Raw genomic sequence first — 27,225 nt, 5'->3', positions numbered from 1 at the left:
CACAGGCACGCCGTTCCGCGCGAGGGGGGCGGGGCCGGCGCGGCCACCGGGCCAATAGAAAGCGGCGAGAGCTCGCGTCACGCGGTAGTTGACCAATGAGAGCGCTCCGGGCCTGAACTTTTGCCACGGCGGACAAGTTGATACATCGCGGGGGCGTGTCCCGCCGCGGCGTCTCCTGCGGGGGGAGCGGCCTTAACCCCTTCGCCGCCGCGGCGTCGCCGTGACCTACTTTCCCCTCGCGGCCGCCGCGGGGAACGCCGCTGTGCTGCGCGCGGCGCCTTTAAGAGCCCGGCAACCCGAGCCGCTGTTTGCGCAACAATCGGTGCCGCGCGGAGCCGCCAAAGTGTCTAGACTGGCACATGATGGGCGGCAGCCAATCGCGCCGCCGCTCGCGAGGGGCCCTGCGTGCGCGCCGCGGCCACACAAAAGCTGCGCGAGGGCGGGCGCCAGGGAGCGCGGCAGCGGCGGCCCCGGGGCGGCCGCGCGGCGCAGCGGAGCGCGAGGAGAGGAGCGGAGCCTCCGGGATACGACGGGCTGCGTGTGCTGAGCCGAGCCGAGCGGCGTTCTCAACGGGCTTCTCCTTTTTTTCATTCTGATTTTGCTTTTCCAGGGTTTCTATTTTTCGCCTTTCTCGTTATTTTTTTTTCTCGTCTTATTGCGTTTTGGTTTTTTTTTCGTTTTTTGCATTTTGCTTCTGCGTTTTTATTATTATTTTTGAGGATTTTCCCCCCCGCTTTTTCTCTTCCATTATTTCATTTTTCCATCTTCCTCATCGCCGCCTCCTTTTAATTTCTCCCCACACGTCGTTTTTGGTTTTGTTTTTTTTTTTTCCATCGCCGGGGACGCCCCCCTCCCCCCCTTCTTTTTTCTCCCCCGTTTTATGCCCGGGCGCTGCCCCCCTGCCTCGGCTCCCCCGTCCCCATGGCTCCTTGAGCCCCCCCCTATGCCCCCCGCCTATGCCCTCCCCGCTGGGCGCTCCCCATCCCCTCCGCCGCCGCCTTCCCCCATGGTGCGGCCCCGCCGCGGGCCGGGCGCTGCGGGCGGCTCCGGGGGCGGCGGCTCCGGGGGCGGAGGCGGCGGACGGGCGATGAGGAGATAGAGGCGCGGAGCGGAGCGAGCCCCGGGCCGCCCTCGTATCGTATGTTCAGGTCCAAACGCTCAGGGCTGGTGCGGCGGCTTTGGAGGAGCCGCGTTATCCCGGAGAGGGACGGAGGAGATGGGAACGGCCAAAGCTCGGAGCGAAACGCGACGGCGGTGACGGCCGAGGGACAGCGCATGGCACAGCCGCGCCGGGCGCAGGAGGGCGAGGGCCGCCCGGTGCGCTGCTGCCTGTTCGCGGAGCGGCCCGGCCCCGAGCCGCCGCCTCCTCCTCCACCTCCTCCTCCTCCCGGCGGCGCCTCTCCCCCCGGGCCGGGCGGAGGCGAAGCGCGGTCGCGGTTGGTGCTGCTGGAGCGGGAGCTGAAGGCCGTCACCTACGCGCTGCTGAAGCGGCTGAAGGAGCGCTCCCTGCACAGCCTGCTGCAGGCGGTGGAGTCGCGCGGCGGCACTCCGGGCGGCTGCGTGTTGGTGGCCCGCGGGGAGCTGCGCCTGGGGGGCGGCCAGGCGGCCCCCCCACACCTGCTGCTGGGGAAGCTGTTCCGCTGGCCCGACCTGCAGCACCCCGCCGAGCTGAAGGCCCTGTGCGAATGTCAGAGCTTCGGGGCGGCCGACGGCCCCACCGTGTGCTGCAATCCGTACCACTTCAGCCGGCTCTGTGGGCCAGGTGAGCGCCGGGGCGGGGGGTTGAGCGTGGATTCCCGTCCGTTTGGGGTCTGGGAACGTCGCCACGTGCGGGCGTTGGGAGACGGTGCCCCGTTTAGGACCGTAGGAGATGGCTTCTCCCTCCCCCCTACCCCGTTTGGGGTCGTGGGGACGGGGTTCTTCTGCCTCTCTTTGGGGCTGGGGGAGATGTGGGGCGAGGGGAGTGGGGGTACCCTGTTTGGGCTTTGGCCTCATGGGGAGAGAATGTCCCGTTTGGAGCTTGGGGAGATAGGAGGACCTCTTTTTTTTCTCAGTCTGGAACTGGAGGGACCCCAGTCTAGGGACCTGCAGAAGCTGTCCCCGAGTTTGGGATCGGGGGAGGTGTGTTGCCCGATTTGGGGTTTGGTTTGGGTACCTGGGGGAGACGGGCGTCCCCCATGTTTGAGGTAAGGGAGATGAGGCTTCTCTGTTTGGTAGTGTGGGGCATTCTCCATATGGGGAGAGGATGCCCCGTTTGGGCCTGGAGGAGATGAGGTTCCCCGCTTTGGGGACATGGAGAGCTGAACCCTCCCCGTTCGGGGCTGGGGCACTCGGGAGGGACTCCCCACGTTTGGTGCTGGAGGAGTTGCAGTCCCTCCAGTTTGGCGCTGGGAGAAATGCGGAGGGGGTCCCCAAACGCGGGGATGAAGGAAGTGGAGTCCCCGCTCTCCGGGGCGATGCTCGGGGCTCGCAGGGACCCGGCTGCGGTCGGGGAATGCCTTACGCGAGCTGGGTTCCCAGCACTACTTTTTCTTCCTGGAGAGAAGAAAAAAAAAAAGAAAAAAGAAAAATCCTTTGTTTCGTCCTTTTTAATTCTACATTCCTTTTTTTCCCTTCCCTTCTTCCCCTTTTCCCCCCCTCCCCCCGGGTTCCCCCGCCATGCGAGGCCGCCCCCCGCCGCCCGCCCGCCGCCGGCGCCAGCCTGGCTCCCGCCTGGCTCCGCTTATCGCGCCCGGGCGGTCCCCGCCGCGCCTTAAAGCCGCAGCGCCCCGGGGCCGTGGGGCCGCCGCTCGGCCCTGCGTGGGGCTCCGCTTTTAATCAACTTCTCTTTTTTCTTTTCCCCCCTCATATTAACACCCCCGGAGGACCTTCCTCCGTGTCCCTTTTTTTCTTTTTTTTTTTTTTTTTTTCTTTTTTTTTTTTTTTATTCTTTTTCCAATGCTCCTGTTTTGCACCACTTGCTTGAAAGAAAGTTCTGTGCTCCCGGAGCAGTGGTGCTACTTTGACTTCGGCAGCCACCAAACTTTCCGAGCCGCTTTCCTGTAGCGGTTGCTGCCTGGTGCCCCGTACGTGGTGCAGCAAGCAGAGCTTTTGCTGCATCTGCTTTTTGGGGAGCTGTTGAGCCTTCGCAAGCAGAGCACCTTGCAGCCCGCAGGGTTCTCAGTGCATGGCCCAGGAGGAGTGCGGTGTTTTTGGGAAGCAGTAGGTGGCTGCAGAGCAGCGCAGGGGGATGCTGAGGTCGTTTTTAGGGCTGTAACTCAGGGAGCAGCGGCTGCATGGAGGGGTCGGCGTTCTGAGCTGCGCCAAAAGCAGTGTGTGCACAGTGCTGATGCCCGCACACAGCTCAGGTGACTGCATCTCAGCAAGTTACAGTTGTGGAAATAAAAACGCTGGAGGACCTTGACCCTGTGCACAGCCCCAACTTGCACCTCACAGCCCCGGCAGCAGCAGCAGCCCAGCTCAGCACAGCGCTGCTCCCTGCAGTGCATGGCAACACAGCACTGCTGCTCGGCGCCGGGCCGTGCGTGGGGCAGCCCCATTGAGCAGGGCTGTGGGGTGGGACGCGGCGGGGGCACCTCGGGGCTCAGAGGGCTTCACTCGTGGCCCAGCCGCAGTGCTAACGCAGAGCTCTGTTTTCCCAGAGTCTCCGCCACCTCCCTACTCCCGGCTGTCTCCTAACGACGAGCAAAAGCCACTGGGTAAGTGCGGCGCAGGGACGGCCCCGCGTGGTTGGGCTGTTGGGGCTGCTCCTTGTTCCTGGGCAGGCGTCAGCTGATGAGCTTTGTGAAATTAATGAACGCCGTTTATCATAGCAAATTGCCGTGCCGACGCACGCACATTTTCCAAAATAAGACGCAGCGCTATTTTTAATGAAGGCGTAATGAGAGGTTGTGGCACAGCGCGGTGTCTGCTGCCCTTCCTGCTGCAGGGCTGGGATGGGGGCTCTTTGCAGGCAGAGCTGGGCGAGTTTGGGAGGGCGTTTTGCTTTTGCAGATTTAAAATAATAAATGAAAGCAGTCGGGGTGGGCAGGCTGGGCCAATGGCAGAGGGTGCCTGCAGTGCTCCTGCATGGTGCTCTCCTGCTTGGGGTGCGTGCAGCCCTGCTGCTTCTTGGCCCTGTGTGCTCTGTGCCCATCTCTTGCTGCAGTAAATCAGAAGCAAAGGGCCCAGGGTTTGCAGACAGGGTGCAGGGCTGGGCCCCGTGTCAGGACGTGCGAGGGATATGGGAGTGCAATAGGGGAACGATTGCTGCTGGTTAGGACTGGGGGGGAGAAGAAGAAAACGGGGGAAAAAGAGGCCCTCATCCCTCCCTGCTTCCCCCCCCCCCTTCTGAGTTAATTCCCTGCAGGAGTCGCTTGGGATAGATGGGGGGAGTGCCACTTGCTTTGTTAGAACAACAGCCGGGGTTGGCGGTGTGCTCTGCAGGCTGCAGGGCTGGGAAAATAATGGTTAATCTTTGAGCAAACAGTTGAGCACTTAATTAGAGGGGTGTAAGCAAGAGAGAATAACAAAGACTCTTAACTTGTTAAAACAAAGTTTCCTTCGCTTCAGCAAAGAGGAAGGAAGGAAGGAAGCAAGAATAAACAGCTTCAAGAATTTTAATGGTGATAATTAAGTATAGTAACTATGAATTGTTTAGAGGCTTAATGTAACCTTATCCAGTAAGCACCAAGTTCCTACTTGTTGGATCAGCCCCACTGCAGTTCTGTCTGTGGTTGGGGCAGTCGGGGCATTGCTGTGTGCGTTGTGGGGCTGTGGGGTCAAGGGCTGCTGAGCACAGGAGGACTAAAAGGGTCCATTTGGGTTTGTTTCTTTGCAGATCTCTCAGATTCCACGTTGTCTTACACTGAAACGGAGGCGACAAACTCACCCAACGTCACGCCCGGGGAGTTCTCAGGTTGGCAGATTGTGTGCTGTGTGCCCGTGGGTGCTGTGTTCTTGGGGTGCTCCTTGCTATGAACGAGGGAAGAAGGAGGGGCGGTTGTTCAGAGCCCACGTGCTGCGATGGTGCTGGGGACATCTGTGTGTCGCTGATGTGGTGGCAGCAGCAGATGGCACTGCTGTGGTTGTCCACGTGGTTACAGTGGGATGTGATGGTTTCCACGGTCTTTCCAATCATCATGATCCTGTGATTCTACATGGCTGGCATGATGTTACCTGCAGCAGTTCAGGTTGCTGGGTTGGGTCCCACACTGTGACACCCAGAGCTGGCTTTGCCTTCCTGCTGTGCCCTGGGGCTGTGGCTGTCACTGGAGTCTGGTGGCACCTGGGTGGACGTCAGTGCTGCTGTGTACAGTGGACAGGCAGGAGGGACCCGCTGTGGGGTCAGCGCCCATCCGTGTGCCAAAGGTTTGGTTTGGGGCAGAGCTGAGGTCGGGATGCTGATGTGCATGGGGTTGCTCAAGCAGATGGCACTGCTGCATTGCTGTGTGGAGCACCAAAGCAACATGGCGTGCTGCTGTGATGCAGTCACAGCACATTTCCCATGGGGGTTTCTCAGCGTCTCCCCATAAGGGCCCCCATTGCAGTGTGTGTGACGGTTGCGTGCTCGGCACAGCCCGCAGCTTTTGTTGTAACCTGATCAGAGCCATTAATGACAGCGGCGGAGTTCTAAAAGCAGAAGTTCCTGAGGATGTCATGGTTTAGCTCCCATGGCCGCTGAGCTCTTTATGGGACATCTGGTGGGTTTTGGGGAGAGAGGAGAGATTTTAACTTGACTTGAACAATGCAATGATAACATGTGACCAGGACCGTATGAAACCAGATCCCTGCTCTCCCCCGGTGTACTTCCAAATGGTGCAGCTTTTAATAAGAGTCTGGGGCTGCCTGATTTATTTGTCCCCAGTGCTCTGATTGCTGAAAGAGGATAAGAGCTGAGCCAGAGTTAACCCGTGCGTGTCATTGCCAGGGGGAATGAACCTGTTGGGTGCAGGCCTGGTGCTGTGCTCCTGCATTGGTTCTCCTTGGGTCAGTGGTGTGGGCACGTGGCCCTCAGTGTGCAGCGAGGGAACCGAAAGTGCGTTTGAACTCAGGTTCCAAAAAAAGTGAATTTTGGACCTGGCACGAGGCTGCTGCTATTTATTGCTCCAGCTTTGATCATCAAAAAGGCTTTTCCTACAAAAACCACAGAGTTCAGTTTTGGATAACAAAGAGCCCCATTCTCTGACTCCTTTACTTGATGAACTCTGAGGCAGGAAGTGTTAGCCTGAAAAAAGCTCATCTCCGTGATGTGTGGAGGAGTTACAGGTTGCTCTTTTTGAAGTAGACTTTCTCAGGGCTATTACGCTGCTCTTAAAACCTGGATGAGCTGTCAGTGAGCTGCTGGGGTGGGACTGGGTGGTTCTGAGCATGGGTGGTGTCCCCAGGTGTGCCATGGTCCTCAACTTTGAGGTCTGCCAAGCAGTGCTGGTGCTGCAGGCACTCGGGGGTGGATCCCCAGTTTCCCAGCCTTGAGGTTGCTGGTGTCACACCAGAGCAGTTCCAGCCCATCCCTGGGGACACACTGGGACTGATTTGGGTGTGCTCATGGGACAGACCTGCAGGAGGAATGCTGGTTTATGGAGGGGATTCAGTGGGCAGACTGGGGACAGCAGGGCACTGCTGGTGGCAGCTCTCTGCCATTGTCACACTGGGGGACACTGCAGCCCTACATGACCTTTTTAAAGACCATGGAAGATCTCCAGTGTGCAGGATCACTGTGCACTCCCGGTGGGCTCAGCCCCACACATCTGTAAAGATACCAGATGTTGGTATCTTGCCACGTCAGTCGTGGTGACACTGAGTTCTGCTGCAGGAGGTGCAATGGCAGTGCTGTGGGATGCAGTCCCTGTTGGCCGTGGTGCAGGGCAGAGTGACTCCTTTGGAGGCTCTGCAAGCTGATGGAAGTGTTGGGGCATTGGTGTTCCTTGAGAGAAATGAGGAGAGGAGAGAGCACTGCAGAGCGGTTTGGAATCAGTTTGTTCAGCCTCTTGAAGAGTTTCAGCCCCATGGGACAGGCTGGTAGTGTCAGTAGGGTGAATTGAGGAGGGGGAGGGGAGCGGCTTGGTGGGGAGAGAAAGAGCCAGGACTGAGTGGGTCAGAACTCTTCGACATCTCTTGTGCCCAAGGCTTGGGAGGCCAGAGAGCTGCGTGGATGGCAGTGGGACATGAGGCTGTCCCCATACCCCTGGGTGGCTATGGAGGGGGCACTGCGGGGTTTTCCTGCTCCCAGCAGTGTGTAGGATGAGCTCAAGGAAACATATTTTCAAACCCACTGAATGGAGAAAGTGAACGTCGCTCTTCCTCTCTCCCCAGAAATAACAGGCTGCGAGGATTTATGCTAACAAGGAAATTTATGAAGATCCTCTGTGTTAGGAATAGGAAAGAGGAAAAAAAAAAAGAAAAAAAAAAAAGCCTATAAATATGTAAGGCGGATGTGTGTGGAAACTGGGCAAACACTGCCCTTTCCAGGCTGGGGGAGGGACAGTGCCATTACCATTCAGAGAAGAGGTGAGATTTTTCCCATGGCGGCTTCTGCTTTGGGACGCTGGTGGGGAGCAGGCGCTGGGCTCAGCTCCTCCTGCCCCCATTCTGCTAAAGGCAGAGCTGGGCGTATCTGCATGGGCAGAGTAATCGCAGACAGATGTTTGTTTGGGCCAGCAGTGCTTTTGGTTTCCTTTTTCTTTCCTATTTAACTGCAGGCTCGCTGGCGTGTCTGACGCGGAGCAGTCTGTAACAATCAGGGTTTGGCGAAAAGCTTCCCTCGGCGGAGCAGCGCGCGCGTTGCCAAGAGCTACTTCTTTGATGCAAAAAAATACATCCTGGAGGTGCTTTGTCAGATGTTTTTATATTAAACATTTTTCCTCCATACTTTTAGTTTGCCAACGGGAAATAAAAGCGCATCTATTTTCCAATGTGCTTTGGAGAGGAGTTGGGGGGGGAGGTTTCTCCGCGCGCTGCTGTGGATGCTCCGGTGCGGTGCAGCATCTTTTCCTGCATGCCACCTCCTGTGCTTCTGTCTTGCTCATGGGGGTTGGGGAGCTCAGAGAAATGTCCTTCCTGGGGAAGAGATGTGAAGGTGGATGGTCCCATAGCCGGGTGGGCTTCTCTGGGTGCGAGGATGATGGCTGTGTTTCCTCCACCCACCACAGGGCCAAAGACACTGGGATTTCCCAAATGTTTCCATGGAGGCTGTGGTTGACCCATTGGAAAAGCATTTAGTCTGTTCTCTGCAGTGCTTGACCCTGTGTGCCCTGCATCCCATGTGGAGGATGCAGTTCCAGCGATGGCCATACAGCTCTGGAGGGGTTTTTGGGGCAAGCAACAACCTGTGGGGTTGTGAGCTTGCAGTGCAAGGGTTTTGGTCCTCAAACTGGGAGCTGAGCCAGGTTGACCACATGTGTGGGGAAATGAGTTTTGTGGAGGTTGAGGGAGCTCTGGACAGTTGGCTGCAGGTGGAAAAAGGAATTTGGGTGCAAAGAAAGGGCAGTTTAATCAGCAAAAAAGGGTTGTTCTTGGGGTTTGCAGAGTGATAATGCCCCGGCCTCCCAGAATGTCGTGGGAGTTGACTGTGGGGCTGGAAGTGATGTGCCAGTGATGCCTCAGGTAAATGGGGATTGCAAAGCTGGAATCTGCCTCTTGCCTTGCTTCCCTTGGAGTAGCATCCTTCCTCTTACATAGAATGGCCTGTGGTTGAAAAGGACCACAATGCTCATCCAGTTTCAACCCCCCTGCTATGTGCAGAGACTCAACCAGCAGACCAGGCTGCCCAGAGCCACATCCAGCCTGGCCTTGAATGCTCACGGATGGGGCATCCACAACCTCCTTGGGCAACCTGTGCCAGTGCGTCTCCACCCTCTGTGTGAAGAATTTCCTTCTAATATCCAACCTAAACCTCCCCTCTCTCAGTTTAAAACCATTCCCTCTTGTCCTATCGTCCACCCTCGTAAACAGCCATCCCCCTCCTCTTCTGCTGTTCCTGCATCAACCCTCCAGCACAGCACTTGGAAAAGCATGGATGATTGGAGGTGTGACTGTTCCAGAAGAAAGGCAGAAGAAGGGAACGGCCAGAGCCTGTGTACTGCACCACGTGTGGAAGGAGGGCAGTCTCATCTGTGTTGGGCCTCATGCATAACGCAGGGACTACGGCTGCACTGAAATTTGTGTGCATACAACTCCCTGGGACCTAAAGAGGATTCCTTGCAGTGGAGCCAGGAGGATGCTGTGGAGTGAATGCGCAGGAGTGGAGACATCCTGCATCACCCTGATCCCAGCGGGGATCTGAGGCGTGCTGAGATGCTGTGAGGTGAACCCAGGGGAGCTGCTCCCACCTTGCAGCAGGGAGCAGTCTGCAGGGTGACAGCACCAGAGCAGCGTTTCGCTGGGAGCATTGCATTGGATGTTGCATTTCACGCCGCTGTTTGCAGGGGAGGGATGTGCATTTCTCCTCCTGCCCTTACCTGGACTGGGCTGGCTGTGAGCTGCTGGCGGGGCCATTTCTGCATGCAAGCACTTGGAGCGAGCGCAGCGCCTGATAAAATGTGTTTTTGTCTGTGGTTCGTGAGTGGTTGTGATGTTTGGCCTTGAATCACAGAGTAATCACAGCCTTCACTTCTCTGAGCACATAAGCATCGCACTTTAAAAAAAAAAAAAAAAAAAAAAAAAAAAAAGGAAAAAGAAGAAGAAAGAAAAGAAAAAAACATCAGGAAGTGACTGAGTTACTTAAAAGTAAATTAGTTTAATCTTTGTAGCCAAAACACCACATTCCTGCAGCCTATTAGGAGCGGTGTAAGGCTTTCTAGGTAGTAAAAGTGCCTTTGATGTAGCTCCGGTTGTGTCTCTGGGCAGAGCCTATCTGATGGTACAGCTTTGTTTGAACTCTGCTGCTGCAAGGGGCTTGCAGAATCCTGGACACAGAGTATTTATGGCCTTTGAAAGCAGCGAATGTTTTGAAGGGGAATTTTGGCTGCTGACGAGGACCTGTAGAGAGAGGCAGGCATTCACAGTTACAGTCATAGTTTTTTTTATTATTATTATTATTTTTTGCGTGGCTCTTTGATGAGCAAGAGGTGTTTATAGGCTTGATTCATAACCAAGTTGCAAAGGTTTTCCACGGAAATAACTTATTAAATCCGCGGCGCTGAGCAAAGCAATTGAAGTCCGTGGGCTGTGTGTGCATCAAAGGCTGCTCCTGTCCTCCCTGCACTCCTGCCCTGCGCTGTGCCTCCCAAGGATGCTCGCAGCCAAGCAGGGGGCTTGGGGTGCCTGGCAGTGGGGGAAGGAGGAAAGGAGTTAGGGAAAACATTGGGGGAAACGTCACCTGTCCTTCAGAGCTGATGGGTAGACCTGCCTTGGTGGAATGCTGCTTGTTTTTGTGCTCAGAAGCAAGAAGCTGTTCCCTTCCTGCTCTCAGGCTGCAAGGTGCTGCTTGGCTGCTGTTGCCTATTTGGCCCTTTCCAGCTGTAGAAAGCCTAGCAGTATCAGTGCAGCTGTACTGCAGAGCCCAAAAACGCTGCAGGTCTTTTTCAGCTGGTGGTGGTAACCATCCCAGGGGTTGCCAGACCCAAATTCCCTCACAGAACAAATCCTTCTGCCTTGCACTTGGGTGCTGGGAGCAGCCTGGCTCTTTGTGATGGATGCCTCAGTCTGTAAAAGCCCGTGAACAAAGCCTGCCAACTAATAACGTTCCAATGGAGGCAAGAAAAGAATCACTGGAAGCTTCTGAATTTTACAGGAGTCCTTTCTGTTGGTGCTTGGATTTGGTAGGTCTGCATTGGGCTGTGTGTCTTCGGAGCTGGTGCTTACCCTGGGCACTCACATAGCTGCTGTTAGCTGGCATGTGGGGGCTAGAGGAGGAACTGGGGGAGATGTCCTACTGCAGAGCAGCCTCGGTGCTGCAGTGCCTGCATCCCATCATGGCAGCCCCGTTGGGAACCTCATTGCTCCTTTGTGCACAGAGCTGTGGGGCTCTGGTGTTGGGCAGGACCTGGGGAAGGTTCGTCATTGAAGCACTGCAGAAAGGTCCCAGACACTGCTGCATCAGTTTTATCTCTGTATCCCATTAGAAGGAGCAAAATGCACCAGCAGAAGGGCTGTTTTTCAGCTCTTTCCATTTATTAAGCTCTCGTTTGCTGAGATTTTTCCATTCAAGGAGCCAAAGAATGTTAAAGACTTTTTTTCCTAAAGAAGTTTTTCTAAAACTGCTTTACTCCTTTGTACATAGACCAACAGCAAATTGCATCACTATTTAGTAAAGAACAAAATGCATTTAGTGGTTTGCAGAGGAGGCAGGCATTGCCTGGGGGGCTGTGAGCACCCCTGGCTCTGCTGCATCCACACTGACCCCACACCATTGTGTCCTCATTCCCATGATGGCCGTGTCTGCCCCATGTGTGGAAATGAGATGTTTGTCAATGGGAGGTCAATGGAAACCATAGCAGAGCTCTGCACAAAGGGAAATGGGGGTTTGTGCAATGCTTTGCCTTGCACTCAGTGCTGCGTGTTGCCTTAAGAATCTTCACGCTTGCAGAATGGAGACAAATGGGTAAGGAAAGGTGTTTTTTCACTAATTAAGCAGTAAGGAGGTGTTGTGTTCAAGTGCTGAGGATGCTTGGAGTATCACACAGGCATCAGTAGCTGTACCTGATGGGATGGCGTCCATAGCATCCTCCTCATGGGCCAGACTGAGTGTCCCCAGTCCCATCTTCAGTACAGGTGGTGTGGTCCTGCTGGGGTTGGTTCATGTTGTTCTGACTCGTCCAGAAAGTTACTTTTAAAGCCATGGGGATCCATCCTTGTGCTGTGCCACAGTGCAGGGAGCAGCTGTTGGTGGGGAGCTCTGGGTGTGTGTTCCCCTCCAGGTTTCTCAGGAGTGCTTTCTAAAATTAATTGCTGCCCAAAAAAAAAAAAAGCTAAGCAAACAACAAAAAAACAACTGAACTTTATGAATCAACTGGGAAGCCAGTAAAAATTAGCAATAATGAGCTCATTTTAATAGGAATGGGGCGGCTGCTCTGCTGGCTGCCAACCATTTCTGAGGCTGGCATGGTATTGGTGCGTGGGGACCAGTGCAGGAATCTGATCTGAGGATGGTTTTGCAGCAGTGTGTGATAAAGGGGTTAGTGTGGTTAGATATAGGAAGAGTCTGCCCAGAGAAGTGTCCAAAGCCACTTGGATCAAGACCAGATTGGATGGGGCTGTGGACAACCTGGTGTGGTGGGAGGTTTCTCTGCCCAGGGCAGGGTTTGGAACTGGATGGCTTTTAGGGTCCCTTCCAACCCAAACCTGAGATTCTGAACTGCATCCTCTGGGGGACATGGAGGACCAAGGTTGTTTCCCACTGAGCAGATGATGCCTTGCATTTAGAACCAGGCACTGACATAAATCCTTTTATTGTTTGACCCATCTTCATGTACAGCAGGAGCTTCCCAACACAGCAATCCATACTAGAATTTCACTCGGAGGATTGCACAGCTCCATTGGAAGTCGGTACCATGATTCCCCATGCTGCCCATTGACAGCTGCCAGGGAGCGTGTCCCAGCTCCTTTAGTCCCTGCCCCAAAGGTGTGCAGCCTTACCATGCAAAAAAGAGAGCAGCCCAGTTCCTGCTGTGCTGCACATCGCGTGTGATGTGAGCCAGGGGTCGGTGGAAACTTCCACTGTGGAGGAGATGAAGGAAATTCCTCTGTGAGTACAAAGTAAGGTAAAGATCCTATGTGTGCCGTGAGTTGCTTTTCCCCCCATTGTTGAGCTATTTTAATGAAAGGGAAATGTCAGCAAAAGTGTGTTTTGAGAAAAATAAAAGAAGTGCCACTCACACGTCGCTGGATTTGGAATAAGAGTGCTGTGGGCAGCATCTTCACTGCTGAAACAGGAACAATCTGAGCCTTTGGTCGTGTGCAGCTGATTACAGCCACCTGTGTTGAAGTGCCTCTGCTACCTGCAGTCATCTGTGTGGGCCTTTGGAGCTGGATTGTGTTGAGCTGCGATGGAATGGATCTGTTCATTGAGGCTTTTAAGGCTTAAGGTCTTTGCAAATGAGTTTTGCTTTTGTTGTGCTGAGTCTGATGGCATAAAAAGCCTTCAGTATGGGTCTGTCTGAAGGGTTTTGCTTTAGAGACTGCCCAGCGAGGTTGTGGATGCTCCATCCTTGGATGCATTCAAGGCCAGGCTGGATGTGGGTCTGGGCAGCTTGGTCTGGTGGTTGGCAACCTTGCACATATCGTTGATCGTTGTGGTCCTTTTCAACCCAGGCCATTCTGTGATTCTATGAAGTGCTGTCTGCCCACTTCATTGAGACCTGCAGGGAGGGAGAGCTGAGCTCGGGTTTGGTATGAGGCAGCTGGATGCCCTGCACTTTTTCCTTCTGGAACACAGTGTCTGCAGAGGGGTAATACAGAGCACTACTGGTGCCCAGGGCTCCCCAGCCTGCCCTGGGCACAGGGGGATGCTCATAGCCTTCATGCAGGCAAGTACATGCAGATGTATGTTGATGTATAGCCAGCTTTTAATTATTCCAGGCAGGACGTGCATACAGAACTGGGCTTACGGTGTGGAGATGAACAGGTCATGAGGTGCTTGTGGCTGGCAGTGCCCTGCAAGTGCTTCTGCATCAATCTCAACTCTTTCTCAGCCTTCTGCCCTGTTCTTGCAGTATCCAGCCCCTGGCTGCAGTCCTCCATTCCTGCTGGGCTAATTTCAGACAGCTGCAGCCACCTTTGACACAGCCATCAGGATGGCTCTGGTCCTGAATCCATTCCCTTCTGACCCCCCTCTGTTTCCTATTTAGTAAGCTCTGTGCTGTTAGAGTTAGGAGCTGGTGGGTTTTGTGCTGTTGGCGGTAAATGCCATTTTTGTAGTGGAAGCACAACCAGCTGACATCGTTGCATCTTGCCCTCAGCCCCTGCTTCTCCTTCTGTTGGCCTCTAGGAATTTTGCAAACCTGGGTCATGTGGATTGTAGCTTGAAATGATCCTTGGGAATATCCCATTGCTCTCTGAGTGCTCGGGGGGCATGCGTGGCAGAAAAAGAGTGGGTTTTAAAGGGGGTTCTCTTTTTTGCTTTCATGATAGAATTACAAGCGAAAAAGGACAGAGGCTGCCAACGTGGGGTTGCTCTCAGCCCTCTTGCTTGCTTTAAAAACTGTGATATGTTGGTTGAGCTGTGTCTTAAAGGAAATCCACATTTGTATTCAGATGTTTTGTCATCCTCTGTTTTAAACCCTTGGTGACTTTTTGGAGTATTTCTAATCTAAGTTTACAACAGACGTGCCCACGTTTATTCTGGGTCTCTCCCAGTTGCTCTTTTCTTTAGGATCTGCAGTGCAGGGTAGGCAGTGAGCTTGAGGGCAGTGCAAGGCACACAGCAAGTCCTGCTGGAGTGGAGATGTTGCTTTTCAAACCAAAAAAGTTTTTGGCCATTTTTTGGCCTTGGTCATGTGAGCATCTGAAAGCTTCCCCAGCATCAGGATGTGCTTGCCTTTGTCATTCTGCAGGCATTGAAATGCAGTGGCCAAAATTTCCGTGTCTGGGCTCTTCTCTTTGATGTAATTGCATTGTTAGGGGGAATTGCACAGGGAATTTGAGTTTTTGGAGGTGTTCTGTGCTGCTGATGGTGAATGTTGGATGACGCAGGCTTCCTCTGTAGCTGGTGGAGCAGCCAGTAGCTCCTAAAGCAGATGGTATGAGGGCAGCAAACAGTCTCAGGTCCGAGTTAGAGCTGTCTAAATAGAACTTGTGAAGTCAGTTGAGTTCCTTTGCATTTCTGGATGGTATTTTGGACAGAAGCTGCCCACTTTTATGTGCAGTGAGGAAGAATTTTTTTCACAAAAGGAGGAAAATAGGATGGTGATGGGAGAATGAGTACAGGTAGCACACAGCTCCGTTCATGGTGAGCTCCATGCTGTCCTGAGAGAGCTGTAGAGAGCAGTTTGCCTCCTATAGCAGTGGTCACTGAGGGCGCTGGGGTGGGGTGAGAAATAAAAGCCGGCAGTGCTTCTAGAAATGCCAGGAATGCGAAAATGTTTAAATGATTTAGTAGGAGAAAACTTCTATTTAAACACTGAATCGAAGAGCACCCTTTCATCTTTAAACCATCAGTGTTTGAACTTCCATCCAAGTTTTTTTTGTTGTTTTTTTTTCCGGGCTTTCTTTGCACTTTGTCATCTGTGACACAAAGCTGTGCTTCGCAACGCCATTAAACTTCCAGGTCCCCGTTTCCATTTGTTGCCATTGCCTCAGACACACCTAAATGACAGCAAAGGAGAACTGCTACGCGTGTTGGTTAGTTGAGAAGATCCACATTTATTGGTAGAATGTCAGGTAGAAACCACCGTGTCCAAGCAAAGCTCATAAAACTGCACCGAGTTTCCATATGGGAACCACCCTGAGTACGGATGCGTCAGTTGGCGTGATGCTGTTTTTCCATCACAAGGGAACACTCACCTGCGAGGAGGCATCTCAGGTGCTGTGTGTGCAGAAGCCAATGGGCAGAAATTTGGCTTTGGGTTGAAGCTGCTACACAACTGTAAATTGCTTTGTTAGGGGTTATATGTAGTGCAGCGCATAGGCACGCTCTGTTTGAGGGTGAAGGTAAATTTCCTCCTCGTTTTGATGCTGGGAAGACCCTGAGCTCCGTGGGCCCTCCATCCCAGCAGCATCCTAGCTGTGCCCTCCTGGCCCACAGTGCAGTGCTAGCATGGGAGATGTCCATGTTTGTGTTCTGAAACATCCCAGCATGTGCCATGCCGATGGCGTGCCGTGCTGCGCTGCTGAGATTTACGCTTCCTAAGTACATTGTAAAAATCTTATAAAGTAGCTTAAATATTTACAGAACAAGCATTTAAGGAAATTCTGTTATGTCTCTGAAGGAGCTGCTGCTGTTGCATTGGGCCCATCAGACCACAGCCATGTGCTTTTTTTTTTTCTTTTTTTTTTCTTTTTCTAATCGTCTGACCTCCAGGAATTTCTTCTCTTGTTTTTTTCACTTCACTGTTTTTAAGCAGACAAACAACTGGAAATTCATGCACAGGAACCTATAAATAATGTTAATGGCCTGGCTTGCATCCTCCAAAGCCAGGAAATGTAGAAGGATGGCAGTGAGCTGGCCTGGCCTGGGCTGGGAGGAGGTGGTGGATGAGGAGTGGGCATTCCAAAGGGGTTCTGTGCCCAGGGAGTGGGGACAGGGGCAGCCCAGGTGGGAAACTGCACCTCCAGCAGCAGCTTTGGCTGTGGCTTGTAGACCTTGTGGCTGCAGGCTGCCATGGGGAGGAGGCTGTAGGGCCGTGATTGTAGAATCATAGAATGGCCTGGGTTGAAAAGGACCAAGATGATCATCGGGTTTCAACCCCCTGTTATATGCACCAACCATTAGACCGGGCTGCCCAGAGCCACATCCAGCCTGGCCTTAAATGCCTCCAGGGATGGGGCATCCACAGCCTCCTTGAATGGATGATGGAGCTGTAGGGCTGTGATGGAGGTGTAGGCTGCCATGAGGCATCCTCTTCTCAGGGCTGAACAAACCAAGGGACCTCAGCTGCTCCTCACATGCCTTGCCCTCCAGATCCTTCCCCATCTTTATTGCCCTTCCTTCGGAAGCATACTCATAGCTTTCCATCCTCCCTACATTGCAGCACCCAAACCAGGTGCAGTGCCCTGGGCTGGGCTGCCCCAGGCAGAGCAGAGCTGGATCACACTGGGCCATGCCCTGGGGCAGGCTCTGTAGCACTCAGCTCCCTGCCTGCTTTGCCTTGCAGTTTCCCCATGGTGCATGTTCCTTTTGCCATCAGATTGCTTTGCTCAGTGCAGTTGAGCAGTGCTGCCCCTTTCATCCTAGCCCTGGTGCTGGCAGCTCCTCACGGGTGCTCCCCAGCAGCACTTCCCAAGATGCACATTTCATTTATTTGCCTCCTGCTTGCACAGCAAACGGATGTTTAGACCCAAAAGGAAATCAGGTCACTGCTTTCTGGGCTCCGTGTGCAGCAAACAGCCCTTTAAAATAACTGCAGCCTCACCATGCCAGGAAAAACAGCAGAGCCAAAATGTTGCAAGAAAAGAATTGTGCCTTCTGTGAAAGCTCTTGTCTTTTGCTCCAACTCTGCCTATCGGGCCTGTTGTTCCTAGGTTTTGTTTCGAGGCTTTTAGCCCCGTGAGCTGTTATTTCCAGAGCAGAGGGGCTCAGCGTGCACTGGATGCCACGTTTTGCCAGTTGCTGTCATGTGGCCAGGTTAATTCCTTGGACGTGGGAGCTTTTGGGTGGGACACTTGATTTCTCCCTGTCAGTGCTTGGATTAGTGCCATGCTGGGGTCACATTGGGCGAGGTGAACCTGAGACCCCCAGGTCCCCGCAGGGCTCCCTCTCACAGGGGATTTTTTTTGGCCGGAGCTGTGGGAAGAGCACAGCCTATCCCAAGTGAGTCACCCCGGGCAGGAAAGGCGCTTGGCAGGTTTGGAAGAGTGGCCGGGAGGGCAGGCGATGCCCTGCCTGCTTCCTGCCTGCTCCAGCATCCTGAACCACTGGTACCCAGCATGGGGTGGGTGCTGGCCCAAAGGTACTGCTGAGGTGGGCAGCAGAGGCCTCGCTTTTAAACGTTGTTTTTTTCCTCCCTTTGGAAATGCAGCCTTTTGCAGTCATGCAGTCACAGTTAAAATAAGGTTTAAATTATGGGGCTGGCTGTGGCTTTTTCCCTTTCTTTCAGAATTTTTGCCAACTTGCAATTTACTTAATGAAATCCTGCTATTTCGTTTAACGGGGATATTTTTTGCAGATGTTGATTTAACCCAGCTTTATAAAATATGTGAACTGTGCAGTTTCTTTCCTATTTTTAACAGTTTAAGGATTCGAGCACAGCAACACGACAGAATTTTTAGCGTCCATAGAGTGGTTTGTTTGTGCCATGCAAGGGCTGAGGTTTAAGGCTGAGGCTTCCCGTGTTGCTCCTCCCCATCACAAACAGTCTGAAGTGTTGCAATAATGAGCAAAACGATTCAAAGGAGGAAAGAGCTGAAAATCTGCTGCTCTGTGAATGCGTTTCTGCAAAAGATCCAAGTCTGATTTTACGCTCTCACTCTTCAGGCGGTTTTGTGCCGGGGTTTCTTTACATCCAAGTGAATATTTTGTATAGATGAACTCCAGGGGAACAGAAGGAGCAATGAGAAGGAGCAGAGACCTGCAGTGGTTGACAGGCTGTTGTTTTTAATGCATTTCCCCCCAAAAGCCTCACTTTATAGCTCCATTTCCCCAGAGGGGAGAAGTATTCTGCATTCCTCCATTAGCACTAGGCTGAGTGTGGGGCGTGCATTCTTGAGCTCATTAACTATAATGAAGCACTCCCATGCACTGATAATCTCCCTGTCTTTGATTTACCAAACAGTCTGACCTGCTCTTCTTCTGTTTTTTCCCCTAAAATGAGGGTAATGGGGGTATCAGTGATAGTGGTGCTCGATGCAGCACACCCCTTCCGCTGCAGCATCTCCTGGCCACGTTTGACCATTCAGAGGCAAGCAGGAGTATTAGGGTGGCTGGGATTCGTGCGGCAGGACAGGATTCATCCCACTGACTTGTGTGTATTTTGGTTGGTTTATTCTTTATTTATTTATATATATATATATATTATATATATATATATATATATTTTTTTTAAAGAAACTGTGGTTTTCTGTAACAAAAACAAGTCCTGCATGGCCAGGGAGGGTAATGAGAGTGAGTCACCTCCGCTCACCCTGCGCAAACCCTCGGTGAGGGATGGGACATATCCGGGAGATGCCTTTGGGGACTCAGGCTCTTGCTGTGCTGCTGCAATACTGCCAGCATTGTGGGTTTCATGACATGGGAGACAGGAGCAGCCCTGCTGCCTGGCCGCTGGGATGAGGGACCAGCACAGAGCGCAGATCCTGAGATGCTTGAGTCATTGTTTAGTCTTTGCTTGAAGTGGGAGCGAGAGCCTATGGATGCTGGCCACGAGCATGTTGGTGGAGCGAGCTGCTAACTGCAGGGAAGGGCTGGAATGGCCCCAGAAAATGTTTACACATCAATCCATGAAGCGGCTATCGGAAAATCTGGCTGTGTGGGTGCAGACACAACGCACGCAGCCCTCTGCACGTCCCTCCCTGCGCCAGCATGTGGGTGAGGGAGGGCAGGAGCCGTCCGCATCGCCATTGCTTTGTGTTTATCTCCAGCAGATAACAGCCCCGGCACCTTCCTGGCAGGTTTTATCCCTCCAGCTCACACACAGCAGGGGTTGTTTCCTTGCAAAACAGAGGCACCCTGGATCTTTCAGTTCTGCAGCAAAAAACTGTGAGAGGAGATGAGAGGAGAGGAGGCCCGGTCTGGTGAGGCTGGCTCAGCCAGCAAGGCTGGGAGCTTTATCTGGGGAACGATCTTGGGCTTCGGCCAGTGAGAACAAAGCCTGAATTTCCATTCCACTCTCAGCCCCTGCCTGGTTCCCATATATGTAAGGGCACTGGAAAAAAAAAAAAAAAAAAAAAAAACTAGCAACCTATATAAAGGCTGCTGGGGGGAATTAAGAAGGTTGCAGGGAAGTGAAAACCAGAGCCCTTTTGAGGACAGAAGGTGGGGTGGGACGTGGGGCTCACAGCATCAGATTTTGAGGGAAAAACAGAGGTTTTTGTTCTCCCACTGTTCCTGGGTTGGGATCTGGGGGCTGTGCAGGGCCAAACGCTGCTTCCAGCAGCTCTTTCCCAGCCCATTGGGAGGAAAACACTTGGTTTGGCTTTTTTTCCATATCCCCAGTTTGCTTGCAGACGTCACAGGGACAGAGGTGGAGCGGACCGAGGCTGCACTCAAACTGCAGCACAGTTGCAGGCTCTTAAAATAAAGCCAGCAGTGATGTTTGCTTTGGTTTTGCTTTAGTTCTCCTCCATGGGAAGTATCCCCATTATTTCTGTTTCGGAAAAGCAGAAAAGCACGGCAAAGCTGTTGCATTGGTAGCTGGCTTTGTTTGCCACATCCCATGCAAGAGTTCTGGCCCATAGATCTCATCTCGTTTGCATTTTGGGGGCCCAGGAGACCAAGCTTGGGGAACCATTGGGCTTTGACCTCCTGGAAAGAGCAGATTTTGGGAAGGGAAGGAGCTGAGCTGCAGTATAGGGCTGGTGGTGGTGGGAGATGGATTTTGCCTGGTGTGGCTTATGCGGGATGGCCAGGTATCCATCAGTCAGAAAGAGGATCCAAAAAAACGCTTTTCTTGAAAATATCCACTGGTTTTCTTCTTTAGACATAGAGTCATGGAATGGTTTAGGCTGGAAGGGACCTTAAAGATCATCGAGCTCCAATCTCCAATGTGTAATGGCAGAGGGTTGTGCATCCAGCATCCAGCACGGTTTTGCTGCTGTGCGGGTGCTGCAGGCATTATAGTGAGTGTGGGCAGTGGGAGGTTGGAGCATCCTCAGAGGCTCTCTTTGCTCTAGTGCTTTTAGCACATCAGCATCCAGCTCCCCAAAGCAGCTCCATGACCCAATGCCACAGCTGTTGTGGCTGGAAAGCCCCTGGTTTGGTGCTGCTGGGAAGTGGGCAGCGCTCGGAACCAGTCATGGAGCTGTGGGCTCTGCCTGGGGGGCACAACAGAGGAGAGCTATTCCCATTTCTCTTCAGAGGAACCTAGTAATTAGTTCTTGCTTTTAAAGTGCTTTGAAGCTCTTGAGTGAAACTGCTCCACAAGCAAAAACTATTATTATTCATGAACGCCCTTTTCCAGTCTGTTCTGTGGGATGCTCTGTGTTGCAGCAGTTTCCAGCTCTGGCTATAGAGTGGATGATTCTCCCTAGGAGCATTGCTGGGGATCTTTGAGAGCACCAGGAGCTGCTCTGACATTGCCAACCTCAAAGCCAGCAGCAGAAATGGGTTTGAAAGTGAGCAGAGCTCAGCAGCGCTCAGGATCTGCCCAATTTGGCATCTGTGGTCATTTGAAGAAGAGGAAAACTTGCAAGTGCTGAAACCAAGAGTGAAAAAAGGGATTTTCTTTTCCCCATTTCTTTGTCACAGCCTCTCAGACCCTCTCCTACCAAAGGATCTCAGGTATGAGGCTTTTACCTTCATTTGAGTGCATTCTGTGCTGCACCCAGCAAAAGAAAAAGCCAGCCCCTACTGGGCAGGAGTGGAAAGGCTTTCAGCAAATGAATGATTGTGTGGGAGAGTGGGAGAGAGCAGCCCCTAAACCTGGGACTTCGCAGGGCTCGGATGTACCCAGGGCTGGCTTCCAAAAGAGGGGGGAACCTGAGCCAAATTTCAGCTGATGACAGGTCAGGTGCTTTCATAATTGGCAGCAACTGCAGGTGATTACGTTTTGGGCTGCTTTTGAAGAGGTATTTACATTGTTGTGCTGAGCCCTGCGTGCCAGGCACGGCGCGGCCACGTGCACAGCGCAGGAGCTGAGGTTACATTCGACCCAAAGAAATCACCACAGTCTCCCAAAACATTCCCTTCCAAAGTGATGCATAAAAACGTCAGTGAAAAAAACACGAGTGGTGCTTCTAAATGGTGGATTTTTGGGTTTTCTTTTTGGGTTTTTTTTTTGCTTTTTAGTTTTTTCCACCTTTGGCTGAAAGGACCTTTGCAAACTGTGCAGGGAAGGTGGAAAATGGAAAAAAAAAAAAAACCAACCTGTTGAAATACCTTAAAGCATAGTCTGGAGTGCATATTTAATGGACAGAGAGCATGCATCGGAGAGAAACCACTAGAGTTTAGCTTGAAAATAACCAATGATGCTTAAGAATTTCAGGGCAGAACTAAACATGGCATGTGCTTTTCTTTGAAGGATAAGAAATTAGCATGAGCTGATGATTTTACAGAGTGGTTTCTTTTATGCAGAGAAAATTGTTTTCATCCCCATTCTTGGCATTGGCTCCTGTCCTGTGTTGCTTTTGTTTCTCGGGCTGCCATGGAAATGTCCCCCCTTCCCCCCAGCCCTCTCCACGCGCCTCATGCACTGGCTCCGTTGCCCGCCAGACCCAATTTTTTGAACTAATTTAATTAATTAACCCAGCGCAAGTGTTCTTCTGAGTTAATCATCTGCTGGGTTAACGAATGAAATCGGCTCATGAAAGAGGCTGGGGGGCACCAAAGCTCTGGTCCAAGGTAAGGGCTGCAGGAGGAAGAGGAGATCACCAGGACCTCCAGCTGGGGATGGAGGAGCTGGGACCCTTTTGGCCATGATGGTGGTGACACCAGATGAATCACGATAGCAGATCACACTCTTATTTTATTATGGGCGTAAACAAGGCTGAACCTCTGTATCTCTGCCAGCCTTGCAAACCAGCAGCCTGGTAGAGAGTTTGGTGGTTTTAACATAGGGAAGGTGTAGCGTGCTGTCCCTGTATCTGTTGGCTGGAGACCTTTCCAGGGAGTGAGTTTGTCTTGGTTAAAGCTGGGATATTCAAACACTCTTCAGTGATTCTGGACATGAAGGAGAAAGGTGCAGGAAGAAGCTGACAGCCGTCCAACCTCCTTCTCCCACCCAGCTGCCTTCTCCCATTCTGCTGCTCTTTGTCTTCCAGTAGCTTCTTGACTCATCCAGAAAGGGATGGAGATGCCCTTGTTCTCATGTAGTCTTCTGTTGGGGACAGACCTGCTGCCTCCATACCTCAGATGCTACAGAATCACTGTGGGATGGCTGCCTCCATCCGTTTGCAGGTGGACTTTGGCCATCGCTTTACATACGTATGGTAGAGCCAACATTGGAGTGCTCCTGGGGGCTGATGAAGCAGCTGCTAGCCAAGACATGGAGCACGAAAAGTTGGGAAATTGTCTTCAGAATCCCACCCCAGTGATCCCAGCGAGGGATGGGCAGACAGAACAGTTGGCACAAGGGCTGTCCCAGCCTGGGCATCCTGTTCTGCTGCTGGCTGCAGCTGTGGGCTCGCAGGGGGCTGGGTGACACATTCCAGCTGAAACTTGTAAGGCTGAGGTATTTTAAGTATATTGGCTTAGCGAGAATGGTTGTGAGCTTTGCAGGGGCAGATTGACAATTCATTTTTTTTTTTTTTTTTTCTTTGCAGGGCCATAAAAATTCCATTTATGCTGTGGAAAGTTTTAACCTCTTCCTTACCCCAGGAGCTTGTTTCTAAGGGCATTAATCAGGGCTTTGAGCTGATGGCTCCCCAGTGAACTGTTAAAAGCTTTTTGGGAAATGTGTGTGTTCCTTGTGCCAGGCTTTTTATCTGGACCTCGTTCACAGTGAGCCATCCTCCTGCCATGTGCTGGGCTACAAACATGCTCCTGGGCTGCAGGAAAGAAGGCTGAATTTGTATCTGATAGGGCTCATAAAAGTGGTGGGAAGATCTTGGCCATTGGGCATCAGGTGTGCTTGAGCCATGGGGCCATGGGAGTGAGTGATTCAGGAGTGCTGCAAAGAGGTGGGATGTGAAGGTGGGACACGAGCAGAGTCCTATGACATGTGTCATTGTCCTGCTTCGTCCCCTCAGCAGCCAGCTGGGCTTCTCCAGGTGCCCAGACATGCTTGGAGTCACCAGCGTGTTTGGAGCTCGCAGAGAATTTTCTTTGCATGAGTTCCTCTCCTTGGGTGACCTGCCAACGTGTTTTGAACAAGCCACAAACAAGATGCGGTGGAGGGGAGGCTGCTGCTCTTGGTGGGCTGTATTTGAAAAACCAACCTGTGTGATTCAGGGCTGTTTCATGAGGAATTGGTGCAAAAATAGGAATGTTGCTCAAAGCAGTAAGTGAACAGAATACCATGGCGTGCTGCTGGGTGGTACTTGGGGCCGCTGGGGCACCACATCCTTTTTCACCCCTCTTCTCTTATTTGCAGCCTTGTATCATTGAGGCCCCGTTGTCACCAAGGGCTGATGCAGCAGGGTTGGTGGGTCAGTATTTAGTGGCTCACCTGCTCTGCCCATGGTTCCCATCCTGCCCTTAAGTGCAGCATCATGCAGCGGGCAGAGACTGTGCTGTGTTTTGTTTTGGAATAGCCATCTTTCTGTTTTTCTCTTTAACAAACTGCTTTGAATTGTCTGAGTGGCTTCATGTGCTGTCAAACGACAAACACCCCACACCTCCACTTATCTTCTTTACCTCCATGCTCAGCAGGGAGCAAGCGCAGCATTTGCTTTCTGCATGCCTTCTCCTACCTGGCTCCCATTTGCCTGAGACCATTTCCCCATGAAGTTCTGGTTTTGATTCCCCCGTCTCGCTTCCTATCTTGTTTTTTTAATCTCAGATTGTTTGAATTTCCTTCTGGATGTGCCTGCTGCAAGGCAGTGCTGCAACAGAGGAAATGGTGACTGGGAGGAACGAGCCCATGAGTAAACAAGAGCCAGAGTTTGAGTCTGTGCATGGGATCGATGGAGGTGGCTTTGATGGGGGAGATAGCCCTGACGCCAGCCAAAATGTAGCTGTGAGTTGGAGCTGCCTACAATGATAGTTGTTAGAAATGTGGTGTGTACCATCGAGGGAGGCACGGCAGGACTAAAATGTTTTTCTTTCTTCAAAAAGAGGGGCAACAAGCACGCCTCTGTTCCAGAGAAGGAGGAAAGAAGAAAAAAAAAGTGTGTTTTCTAGTCTTTGCATAAAAGGCAGCGTGGAAAAAGAGGAGGAAAAATGGAATATTTATTTAAATTGCAGAGGGCTTGCTTTTCTGCCGGCCGCCCCTGCTGTCTGCTGAGTGGTAGCGGCTAATAGCTGGAGGGGAAACTAATACTTGGCAGCGGATAAGACACAGCGCAGGCCCCCTTGTACGAGGGGCTTGCTAAAGTGCTTGCTTTATGTCAGGGCTGTAAGATGAGTTCATCTTCCCAGGGTTTGTTTTGAGTGCACCAGGAGATAAAAGGAGGTGAGGAACCCAGCCCGGCACCAGGAGGGTCCTTGGGGCAGAGCTGTTCCAATGAGACCGAATGATTTCTTCTCAGAGTGTTTTATTTGTGCACTAATAAAGCATCTCATAGTTTAGATGCATTGAAACTCAAGGTATTAAAAGCCTTTCCCTGGTTTGAGCACGTGATATATCGGCGTCTTTACCAAAATGTTTGCCAATTCCTGGAAAGCAGATGTGGCACTTTGGGGACGCCCAAAGGCAGATGTTCCTGTAGCATAGGTGCTGCTTCCCTCCTGCTTTGCTCTCCCCTACTGGGTACCTTAATTCACAAAACACCATGGGAACCACCGGGGTATGGTCTAGGGAGGGACATGTAGGGGTGTGGGGGGGTTGAGGTTGGACCTGGTGATCCCAGTGGTCTTTTCCAGCCTTAATGATTTTACAATTCTACTCCCCTAATTAATTCAACTGATGGGGAAACTTGAGTTTTGAAGTTACCTCATTCTTAAAGGAAAGGAAATTTGGAGACAAAGTGGGAGTTTCTAAAAAGTGGGGTGAGAAAAGAAAACCTCCCTACCTGATGGGCATGTGGAGCTCCATGGAGGCTGGGAGGTTAAGCAAATGCAGAGCTCAGTAATTGCTACCAGCCTTTGGGCCCCAGATGAAATGTTCCAAGCTCATCTATGGCCCCTCCAGCAACACTTAGATGGAACAGCAGCAACATTTGGCATTTGGGAAGGGTTTGGGAGTGGTACTTGGGGCAGCTCAGCTATCTTACGTTCCAGCAGAAGGGTGATTGTGTTACGATGTACCTGCTGGTGAAATTTGGGTGCTCAGCACCTTTCCTGCCTGCTGTCCTGCTGTTCTCATCAGTTAGAAACTCTGTCAGATGTTTAAAAATGTGGGATTACTTGCTTTCTAAAGAGCAAAGCACTTTGACATCTGCATGGTGGTAGACCAAGGGTTGCTACTGGTTTTCATCCATGCCAAGCTCTTCGTTTCAGAGGGTTGTGCAGATGTGGCTGAGGACAGTTTTGCTTCAGGAACGTTTAGCTCAGTAAGTCTGTTGGGGTCAGAACTGTGATAATGCCATCAGTTTGGTAAATGTAGTTTTTGCAACTGCTGTAGAAGTGCTGCACAAAGACTTCAAAACCTTTTGTTACCAGATCTCAGTGCGTCACATGGGCACAAGGAATCTGGTGTTTTCTAATCCAGAATTAGATGTGACTCTCCTCCTCTAAACCTCCTTGTTCCCGTGGCTGGTGCTTTGCAAGGCAGCATGATGTATTTTTGCAAGAGTCAGATCCAGCCAGCACTGACGAGCATCAATTAATTGATGAGCATGGATATGACACATCGATCCTGCAGTTGCCAATCATTACCCTGTTGAGAGCATTGAGTTGTTCACTTGGGCAGCCAAAGATATCTGGGATGGAGAAGGAAATGATAGCTGTTATCTAAAGAGTAAGAAATAGGAAAAACCTTTGTGTTGGCTGATCTTTGTTGTAAGTAGAGGGCGGCGTTTGGAGGAAGTTATTGCAGCTTGGCAGTGAATGGTTTCCAGCCCCTTAGGGAAATGGGTGACCTGTCATTCCCTTATTGCTTTGCCACGTGTTGTTGGTGCTTGGGTGCATCACTTTCTCAGGGGTGTTTTGATATTGAACCTCAGTGTCCCTAAATAGAGCCCACCTGAAGCATGGTCCTCCTTTATCTTGGCCATCTCTGTAGGGCTTAGTTGCAAGGCACACATTTTCCCATGGCTTCAGGAGGCACAGCACATCAGCTCCAGTATTAGGGGGCAGAGCTGATGTTTTTGTTCTGTGTGGCAGTTGGACATAAATGCAAGTAAACTTTTCCCAGTGGGGCTGAAGTCTGTTACTGCTGCAGGATTTCTTTCCCGGTTCTGGAGATAACACACATCAGAATGGGGCTGTTGGCACCCATATGGGGCTTTAAAAATAGTTGCAGCAGGCAGTGGGGAGAAAGAAGGGGGTCTGGCATTTTAGAGGAGGTTTGGACCGTATGGTGGGCTTGGTTGGGGACCATGAGCATTGCCCACGGCCAAGGGCATCCCGCCAGCTCTGCTGCCTCCTTGCTTGCCCAGTGACCCCACCTCCCTCCCCTTAAATTTGCACAGTTACAACTCAAGTTAAACTCTAACAAAGCCGCTTAATTCAAAGATCGCTAATGGGGAGGAGAGCCCATTACCCTCCAGGGGAATTTGAGCCTGAAAAGAAATGGGGCTGCGGGGATGTGCTTGAAATCCTGTGCGTCAATGGGGTCTCTGAAGCAAAATAATGGCATCACTCCACGTGTGAGTTAATCGGAGCTGATGGCACGGATGCAGAGGGGTCAGCAGGCCACAGGCGCGTGATATATTGTCAGGGAGCTTAATGCAGGGCTGGCTCATTGCAGAGCTCCTTGTTGAAATCCAAGAGCAATTTTCTTTTAACTGGAGGTGGGA

General features: G+C 52.0%; 1 protein-coding gene across 1 annotated transcript in view; it reads left to right on the top strand.

The window, feature by feature from the left end:
• The first annotated feature begins 440 nt into the window (after positions 1-440).
• The window catches only part of SMAD6 (SMAD family member 6), a 28,771-nt gene continuing 1,986 nt past the window's right edge, over positions 441-27,225 (top strand). Inside the window, exons 1-3 of the mRNA XM_048956569.1 lie at positions 441-1,762; positions 3,642-3,698; positions 4,820-4,897. Coding sequence (XP_048812526.1) covers positions 1,141-1,762; positions 3,642-3,698; positions 4,820-4,897 — 757 coding nt within the window. The 5' untranslated portion in view covers positions 441-1,140. The remainder of the gene's footprint in view (positions 1,763-3,641; positions 3,699-4,819; positions 4,898-27,225) is intronic.

The sequence above is a fragment of the Lagopus muta genome, chromosome 10, assembly GCF_023343835.1.
Source record: "Lagopus muta isolate bLagMut1 chromosome 10, bLagMut1 primary, whole genome shotgun sequence".
Taxonomy (NCBI): Eukaryota; Metazoa; Chordata; class Aves; order Galliformes; family Phasianidae; genus Lagopus; species Lagopus muta.
The sequence above is the reverse complement of the archived record's forward strand: the minus strand, read 5'-3'. Positions and strand labels throughout refer to the sequence as shown.